The sequence below is a fragment of the Scyliorhinus canicula genome, chromosome 28, assembly GCF_902713615.1.
Source record: "Scyliorhinus canicula chromosome 28, sScyCan1.1, whole genome shotgun sequence".
Lineage (NCBI taxonomy): Eukaryota > Metazoa > Chordata > Chondrichthyes > Carcharhiniformes > Scyliorhinidae > Scyliorhinus > Scyliorhinus canicula.
In genome coordinates this window covers 9,586,064-9,595,753 of record NC_052173.1, presented here as the reverse complement: position 1 = coordinate 9,595,753, position 9,690 = coordinate 9,586,064, and the positions used below count along the sequence as shown (strand labels likewise).

At 50.7% G+C, this 9,690-nt stretch overlaps 1 protein-coding gene across 1 annotated transcript in view; it reads right to left on the bottom strand.

The window, feature by feature from the left end:
* The window catches only part of avil (advillin), a 67,853-nt gene extending 61,514 nt beyond the window's left edge, over positions 1-6,339 (bottom strand). Inside the window, 2 exon segments of the mRNA XM_038786654.1 lie at positions 1,998-2,072; positions 6,171-6,339. Coding sequence (XP_038642582.1) covers positions 1,998-2,072; positions 6,171-6,236 — 141 coding nt within the window. The 5' untranslated portion in view covers positions 6,237-6,339.
* Between the last annotated feature and the right edge of the window lie 3,351 nt (positions 6,340-9,690).

Below are 9,690 nucleotides of genomic sequence, written 5' to 3'. Positions count from 1 at the left end.
AGGGAGCTTTACTCTGTATCTAAACTTGTGCAGTACCTGTCCTGGGAGTGTTTGATGGGGACAGTGTAGAGGGAGCTTTACTCTGTTACTAACCCCGTGCTGTACCTGTCCTGGGAGTGTTTGATGGGGACAGTGTAGAGGGAACTTTACTCTGTATCTAACCCCGTGCTGTACCTGTCCTGGGAGGGTTTGATGGGGACAGTGTAGAGGGAGCTTTACTCTGTAACTAACCCCGTTATGTACCAGTCCTGGGAATGTTTGATGGGGACAGTGTAGAGGGAGCTTTACTCTGTATCTAACCCCGTGCTGTACCTGTCCTGGGAGTGTTTGATGGGGACAGTGTAGAGAGAGTTTTACGCTGTATCTAACCCCGTGCTGTACCTGTCCTGGGAGTGTTTGATGGGGACAATGTAGAGGGAGCTGTGCTCTGTATCTAACCCCGTGCTGTTCCTGTCCTGGGAGTGTTTGATGGGGACAGTGTAGAGGGAGCTTTACTCTGGATCTAACCCCGTGCTGATCCTGTCCTGGGAGTGTTTGATGGGGACAGTGTAGAGGGAGCTTTACTCTGTATCTAACCCCGTGCTGTACCTGTCCTGGGAGTATTTGATGGGGACAGTGTAGAGGGAACTTTACTCTGTATCTAACCCCGTGCTGTACCTGTCCTGAGAGTGTTTGATGGGGACAGTGTGGAGGGAGCTTTACTCTGTATGTAACCCCGTGCTGTACCTGTCCTGGGAGTGTTTGATGGGGACAGTGTCGAGGGAGCTTTACTCTGTATCTAACCCCGTGCTGTACCTGTCCTGGGAGTGTTTAATGGGGACAGTGTAGAGGGAGCTTTACTCGGCATCTAACCCCGTGCTGGACCTGTCCTGGGAGTGTTTGATGGGGACAGTGTAGAGGGAGCTGTACTCTGTATCTAACCCCGTGCTGTACCTGTCCTGGGAGTGTTTGATGGGGTCAGTGTAGAGGGAGCTTTCCTCTGTATCTAACCCCGTGCTGTACCTGTCCTTGGAGTGTTTGATGGGGACAGTGTAGAGGGAGCTTTACTCTGTATCTAACCCTGTGCTGTACCTGTCCTGGGAGTGTTTGATGGGGACAGTGTAGAGGGAGCTGTACTCTGTATCTAACCCCGTGCTGTACCTGTCCTGGGAGTGTTTGATGGGGTCAGTGTAGAGGGAGCTTTACTCTGTATCTAACCCCGTGCTGGACCTGTCCTGGGAGTGTTTGATGGGGACAGTGTAGAGGGAGCTTTACTCTGTATCTAACCCCGTGCTGTACCTGTCCTGGGAGTGTTTGATGGGGACAGTGTAGAGGGAGCTTTCATCTGTATCTAACCCCGTGCTGTACCTGTCCTTGGAGTGTTTGATGGGGACAGTGTAGAGGGAGCTTTACTCTGTATCTAACCCCGTGCTGTACCTGTCCTGGGAGTGTCTGATGGGGACAGTGTAGAGGAAGCTTTACTCTGTATCTAACCCCGTGCTGTACCTGTCCTGGGAGTGTGTGATGGGGACAGTGTAGAGGGAGCTTTACTCTGTATCTAACCCCGTGCTGTACCTGTCCTGGGAGTGTTTGATGGGGACAGTGTAGAGGGAGCCTTACTCTGTATCTAACCCCGTGCTGTACCTGTCCTGGGAGTGTTTGATGGGGACAGTGTAGAGGAAGCTTTACTCTGTATCTAACCCCGTGCTGTACCTGTCCTGGGAGTGTCTGATGGGGACAGTGTAGAGGGAGCTTTACTCTGTATCTAACCCCGTGCTGTACCTGTCCTGGGAGTGTTTGATGGGGACAGTGTAGAGGGAGCTTTACTCTGTATCTAACCCCGTGCTGTACTTGTCCTGGGAGTGTTTGATGGGGACAGTGTAGAGGGAGCTTTACTCTGTATCTAACCCCGTGCTGGATTTCCATTGGTTTAATTACCAGAAGAACCAACACCCAAAAGTGGTTTTATGGGCCTCATTTCCATTTGTAATGTCGCAAAGCCAGCTTTGTAAACTTACCGTGAGGAGGATGTAGCAGTCACCATCAAAAAAGTTACCATAGGCCTTCTCAGGAATCGGCACCAACTCCATTTTCTGATAAAAATAATAAAAACTTTACGACATGAAGAAAGCACAAAATAAAACTTTACTTCCACTATGTAGTGACAACTGAAAGGAGTCGGCTGCTATTGGTTTGAAACATGTAGGTGAGCCACTTATCAATAACTTCACCCCGAGTTGCTGATCCAACGTTTTGGATTGGAAAACAAAAACTCTCCAACTCTGAGTAGATTATTATTATTTTTTAAATTATATATATATATATATAGAGGGCCCAATTCATTTTTTTCCAATTAAGAGGCAATTTAGCGTGGCCAATCCACCTACCCTGCACATCTTTGGGTTGTGGGGGCGAAACCCACGCAGACACGGGGAGAATGTGCAAATTCCACACAGACAGTGACCCAGAGCCGGGATCGAACCCGGGACCTTGGCGCCGTGAGGCAGCAGTGCTAACCACTGCTGCCTCTGAATCATAGAATTTACAGTGCAGAAGGAGGCCATTCAGCCCCTCGAGTCTGCACTGGCTCTTGGAAAGAGCACCCTACCCAAGCCCACACCTCTACCCTATCCCCATTACCCAGTAACCCCACCCAACACTAAGGGAAACTTTGGACAAGAAGGGCAATTTAGCATGGCCAATCCACCTAACCTGCACATCTTTGGACAGTGGGAGGAAACCGGAGCACCCGGAGGAAACCCACGCAGACACAGGGAGGATATGCAGACTCCGCACAGACAGTGACCCAAGCCGGAATCGAACCCGGGACCCTGGAGCTGTGAAGCAATTGTGCTAACCACAATGCTACCCTGCTGCCTCTGAGTAGATTATTGATCAGGAAACCCGATTAACAGCTGCAAATATGGGGGGAGCTGATCTCCATACGGACCCATAGGGAAAGGAGGGAGAGGAAGGAGAGGGAGAGACTGGTGGGGGAGCTCCTGGATGTGGACAGGAGATACGCGGAGGCACCGGAGGAGGGGTTGCTGGAGGAACGGCGTAGTTTGCAGGCCAAATTTGACTTGTTGACCACCAGAAAGGCAGAGACACAGTGGAGGAGGTCGCAGGGCGCGGTATATGAGTATGGGGAGAAGGCGAGCCGGATGTTGGCGCATCAGCTCCGTAGGCGAGATGCGTCTAGGGAAATTGGTGGAGTGACGGATGGGGGGTGGGAATGTAGTGCAGAAGGGGACAGAAGTAAATGGGGTCTTTAGGGACTTCTACGAGGAACTGTACCGGTCAGAACCTCCGATGGGGAGAGGGGGGATGGAGAGCTTCATGAACAGGCTATGCTTCCCAAGGGTTCAAGAGGAGCTGGTAGAGGGGCTGGGGGCGCCGATAGAGTTGGAGGAGCTAGTCAGGGGGATCGGGCAAATGCAGTCAGGTAAGGCGCCGGGGCCGGACGGGTTCCCGGTGGAATTTTATAAAAAGTATGTGGATCTGGTGGGCCCCCTGTTGGTGCGAGCCTTCAATAAGGCATGGGAGGGGGGGGCTTTGCCCCCGACGATGTCGCGGGCACTGATCTCTCTGATCCTGAAGCGGGATAAGGACCTCTTGCAGTGTGGATCATACAGGCCTATCTCGCTCCTCAATGTTGACGCTAAGTTGCTGGCGAAGATCCTGGCCACCAGGATAGAGGACTGTGTGCCAGGGGTGATACATGAGGATCAGACAGGATTTGTCAAGGGACGGCAGCTCAACACGAATGTGCGGAGACTACTAAATGTTATTATGATGCCGGCAGTGGAGGGAGAGGCTGAGATAGTGGTGGCGCTGGATGCGGAGAAAGCATTTGATAGAGTTGAGTGGGGGTACCTGTGGGAGGTGCTGGAGCGGTTTGGATTCGGGGAGGGATTCATCAAATAGGTGAGGCTGCTCTACGCGGCTCCGATGGCGAGTGTAGTTACCAATGGAAGGAGATCGGAGTACTTTAGGCTCTACCGTGGGACCAGGCAGGGGTGCCCCCTGTCCCCCTTGCTCTTTGCACTGGCGATTGAACCTTTGGCTATGGCGTTGAGGGAGTCAGGGAGATGGAGGGGTCTGGTGCGGGGTGGGGAGGAAAATCGTGTATCGCTGTATGCGGACGACCTGCTGTTATATGTGGCGGATCCAGAAGGGGGAATGCCGGGGGTGATGGAGCTGTTAGCGGAATTTGGGGGCTTCTCGGGCTATAAGTTAAATTTAGGCAAGAGTGAGGTATTTGTAGTACACCCGGGTGATCAGGAGGAGGGAATCGGGAGACTCCCATTTAAGAGGGCAGTGAAGAGTTTCAGATACCTGGGGGTGCAGGTGGCCAGGAGTTGGGGGACTCTCCATAAGCTTAATTTTACCAGGCTGGTGGAGCAGATGGAAGAGGAATTTAAAAGGTGGGACATGGTGCCGCTATCGTTGGCGGGTAGAGTGTAGTCCGTCAAAATGACGGTTCTCCCGAGGTTCTTGTTCCTTTTTCAGTGTTTGCCCATCTTTATCCCTAGGGCCTTTTTTAGAAGGGTGACTAGCAGCATCATGAGCTTTGTTTGGGCGCATGGGACCCCGAGGGTGAAGAGGGTCTTCTTGGAGCGGGGTAGAGATGGTGGGGGGCTGGCGTTACCCAATCTCTCGGGGTATTATTGGGCGGCCAATGTGTCGATGGTGCGCAAGTGGGTAATGGAGGGGGAGGGGGCAGCATGGAAACTGATGGAGAGGGCGTCCTGTGGAGATACAAGCCTGGGGGCCCTGGTAACGGCGCCGTGGCCGCTCCCTCCTACGAGGTATACCACGAGTCCGGTGGTGGCGGCTACCCTCAAGATTTGGGGGCAGTGGAGGCGACATAGGGGAGAAGTGGGGGGCTCGATGGAGGCTCCGTTAAGGGGGAACCATAGGTTCGTCCCGGGGAACATTGATGGGGGATTTCAGGGTTGGCACAGAGCGGGCATCAGACAGCTGAGGGACCTGTTTATTGATGGGAGGTTTGCGAGCCTGGGGGAGTTGGAGGAGAAATTTGGGCTCCCCCCGGGGAACATGTTCAGGTATCTGCAGGTAAAGGCATTTGCTAGGCGGCAGGTGGAGGGATTCCCTTCGCTTCCCGCGAGGGGGGTGAGCGACAGGGTGCTTTCGGGGGTTTGGTTTGGAGAGAGGAAGATATCTGATATCTACAAGGTTATGCAGGAGGCGGAGGAGGCGTCAGTAGAGGAGCTGAAAACGAAGTGGGAGGGGGAACTGGGGGAACAGATCGAAGACGGGACATGGGCTGATGCCCTGGAGAGGGTTAATTCTTCCTCCTCGTGTGCGCGGCTTAGCCTCATCCAATTCAAGGTGCTGCACCGGGCCCACATGACTGGGACGAGGATAAGTAGGTTCTTTGGGGGTGAAGACAGGTGTGTCAGGTGCTCGGGGAGTCCAGCGAACCATGCCCATATGTTCTGGGCATGCCCGGCACTGGAGGAGTTCTGGAAGGGGGTGGCGAGGACGGTGTCAAGGGTGGTGGGATCCAAGGTCAAGCCAGGATGGGGACTCGCGATTTTTGGGGTTGGGGTGGAGCCGGGAGTGCAGGAGGCGAAAGAGGCCGGTGTGCTGGCCTTTGCGTCCCTAGTAGCCCGGCGAAGGATCTTGCTACAATGGAAGGATGCGAGGCCCCCAAGCGTGGAGACCTGGATCAATGACATGGCGGGTTTCATTAAGCTAGAGAAGGTCAAATTCGCCCTGAGAGGGTCGGTACAAGGGTTCTTTAGGCGGTGGCAGCCTTTTCTCGACTTTCTGGCTCAACGATAGGGTACGGGGACAGTAGCAGCAGCAACCCAGGGGGGGAAAAGGGGAGGGAAAAGGGGAGGGAAAAGGGGGGGGGGCCGACAATGACTATGTTTGTTTATTTAATTTTAATATTTTTTAAGTTCTTTTGTTGTTCATTAGGGTTGGGGGGGTGGGGGGATGTGATACATGCGCCGATACGGTCTGGGGGTGTCACAGTTATTATGGGTTATTTTGTTGCATTTCATTGTTTGTCGTTACGTTTTATATTTTCTGTAAAAAATTCCAATAAAAATTATATTAAAAAAAAACAGCTGCAAATATGGCGTAAACTCCAGTTACTCCTATTTGGGGTTTCTATCCACATTTATTACCACCCGGCTGTAAACCATCTTGCAACTCACCTCAATTCTCCAGATCAGCAATCCAGGGGTGTTGCTAACAGCATTAAAGGCGGTTTCCACTGACATTCTGGGTTGGATTGTAACTTTCTGCAGATCGATGGATTTTGCTGCATAAAAGAGGCAGGTGTGAGCGAAAGAAGTCTTGCAGGTGAAGGCTGCAAGATAGCACAGCACTGAGCCACTTCCTCACACTGACGGTGAGCAACTCGGTTTGCCAATTCTGGTTGAGTATGTTCCTCATGCTCCGCCCCTCACACTCTCATCATTGGTTGCTCGACGTGTCAATCCTCAAGGTGCCTCGCCTGGGGGAAAAAAAAGAATTGGTGCGAAGACTCAGCCCAATTTTCCCCTATCTCCAATACTTTTATAATTAATGAACAGAAGTATTTGAAGGAAATTTAAAAATCAAACACAAGCTTCTTTTGTGCCCCTGTGATTCTCCTCCTGGCCTGAGCTTGTAGCAGCATCATGGAGATTAATCTTCAATTCTGGAGACTCCTGGACAATCTGGTGTATTGGTAACTCTGTAAGGAACTCAAGTATTGTATGCCAGCTGCATTGTTAAACTGCTTCAGGTGTGTTCTGTGTAAGTGACAGACAAACTTGGTGCAATGTATCCTTTGGTGTATGCTGCACCTACAGGAAATTCCAGACCAATGGTATTTATCATAGAATTTACAGTGCAGAAGGAGGCCATTCGGCCCATTGAGTCTGCACCGGCTCTTGGAAAGAGCACCCCACCCAAGGTCAACACCTCCACCCTATCCCCATAGCCCAGTAACCCCACCAAACACTAAGGGTAATTTTGGACACTAAGGGAAATTTAACATGGTCAATCCACCTTACCTGCACATCTTTGGACTGTGGGAGGAAACCGGAGCACCCGGAGGAAACCCACGCAGACACAGGGAGGATGTGCAGACTCCGCACAGACAGTGACCCAAGCCGGAATCGAACCTGGGACCCTGGAGCTGTGAAGCGATTGTGCTATCCACAATGCTACTGTGCTGCCTGTATTTGTACGGGAGATATATCATTTTGGATGGTGAATACCACCCTCCCCTTACTCCCGATTCCAAAATAAAAAATGGAAGCCCCTTCCCATCCTTTACACTCGTAAACAATTTCACTGGGAGCACTGATCAGAGCAAATCTTCAGAAGGTATTCACAATTCCACTATCGATAGACGATGGAGCAATTTGCCCCCAGTGATCGATGAAACAAAGAAAATTCTGCATAAAACTGGACGGCGGTGATTGAGAATCGTCCTGGTAAAAATGCAGAACCCCTTTGATAAACCTACTTCTGCAGTCCTCAGATCTCACCCAGTGGTACTCTTGAACCTAACATGACTGAGCTTTCGGGAGGAGAAGCAAGCTAAACATAGGCACCTCTCATTTCTCAATCAAATCAGCCCACTCCACGCGCTTCCGAATCTGCTTCATGTGATGAGACTTGTTTTGTGTCCAAGTGGAAATTAAAATGGACTGATTTTGTTATCAATTTACACTACATTGGCGCAGTTCACTGATTGATGCAGCTTAATTGACAGCTGACACGAGCAAAGGGATACACTCAGTCAAGTGCAGTTCTTCCCTCTGTGGGCGTTGGCGTATATTTGCATGGCATGGTATTCATCTGTTTGTATGTGAATGGAGGGAACAAAGGGAGCCCATTAACTCAAACTGACAGTAATACAATTGTCCATTTCTCCTGCTTATAAGTCGGAATATTTAGCCTCAGATAGCTGTGAAGCAGTCATTTTTCTCTATTAATTCATGGGATGTGGACAACTTGACCAGGTAAAGATGACAGATTTCCTTCCCTAAAGGACACAATCAACAATGGTTTTGCAGTCATTATTAGACTTTTCATCCAAGATTTTTATTGAATTCAAATTTCAGCATCTGCTGTGGTGGGATTTGAACCCAGGTCCTCAGAGTGTCACTCTGGGTCTCGGGATGACTAGTCCAGTGATAATATCACTACGCCATTGCTGAGGTTAATTGCCAAGGGACATTTGTGCAGGGAGAGGCCAGGTAATCAAGGTCAGAAAAATCAGCAAGAAAATGATTGACTTTCCTTTTAATTGTTCAGACATTTTGAAGTGTGACAGACTCTCTGTACGATAAAGAATATGGGCGCGATTTAACCAAATTCATTCAAAGTGTGGGAGTGAGCGGGCTTGGCCGGTGTTTCCCGACGGACGGCCCGGTGAGGCTGTCACTGGGATCGAACGTTAATTGCGCCGCAAATGACTGACCCGCCAGCCGATTCGTCGAGACCACGTCCAGCAGCTCTCCGCTACCGAGAGGGAGCAGCACTTAAACCAATCCCACAGAGCAAACCCCAGAGAGCACCCAGCCATGCCACTGTGCAGACCAGCTCCCTGGGCACCACTGAAAGCTAGGGACAGCAGAGGTCACTATGTTATTCTCCAAGTCTGAATAAAGATTGTAGACTTCCAGTTAACACAAATACTTTATTCAATGGGTTTGTTCTGTTTCCAGAGCTCAACTAGATATAATACAGTCAAGAGGTATGACCAGTGAAGCGAAGGTAAACTGCCTATGCTGAGCTGTCTCTGTCTGCTGCTGCTCACTAGCCCTGTGCTTCTGAAAGAGGCGGATCCTCCCTTGGGCTGGACCCTTTATACCCGTCTCTGATGCTGCCCTCTAGTGATGCTGTGGCTGTTACATCTGTCTGTAGTCCTTGGTGTATGTGCCGATGTACAGATCACTACATCCCCCCCCTTTTACTGGACATGTTTTCTCGACTGGCCTCAAGAAAACTGTACATAACAAGTGGTGAGAATATGCAAATCTGCACACTGTGAAAATGATAAAAGTAATACAGAAACAATGAACTGTGTTGTGAGTCCATCGTGAGAAATGTCCATATTCGTCTTGTGCGTGTGTTGAAGTGTCGTTACAAATCTAGCCGGTCGGGTGCCTTACGGCTTCTGCTGGAGCGTCTTAATGGTGGTAGTAGGGATGATGGTTTGATGTCATCAAGAGTACTGTCTGGCGTTGTGTAGCGAGGAACGTCCTGTGGACAAATGGACTCGGTCAAGTCCAATGTGGGAAATACTGGCGCTGTAGGTCAAATCTCTAATAGATCCCAGCGGTTACGGCAAAAAAGTACTCCCGCAGATGATTTGACAATGTAGGACCGCGGTGCCTCCTGCCTGATCACCGTGGCTGACTCAGACCATCCGCCTTCTTGGTCCCTGATTCTGAGGATGTCACCTATTGTCAGTGGCTTGAGTGGGATCGCATGTTGATTGTTGTATAGTTTTTGTTTGGAGCATAGTGCCCGCATGTCGTCGGGAATCGGTGCGTTGCCGGGGTCTCGGAATTGCTTTGCCGGTAGGGTTGTCCGGACGTCTCTGCCAAAAAGCATTTGCGCTGGCGACAGTCCTGAGCTCAATGGGGTTGCTCGGTACGATAACAGAGCTAGGTTGATGTCGGAACGTGACTCGGCTGCTTTGCTGATGAGTCGTTTAATGACGTGGACACC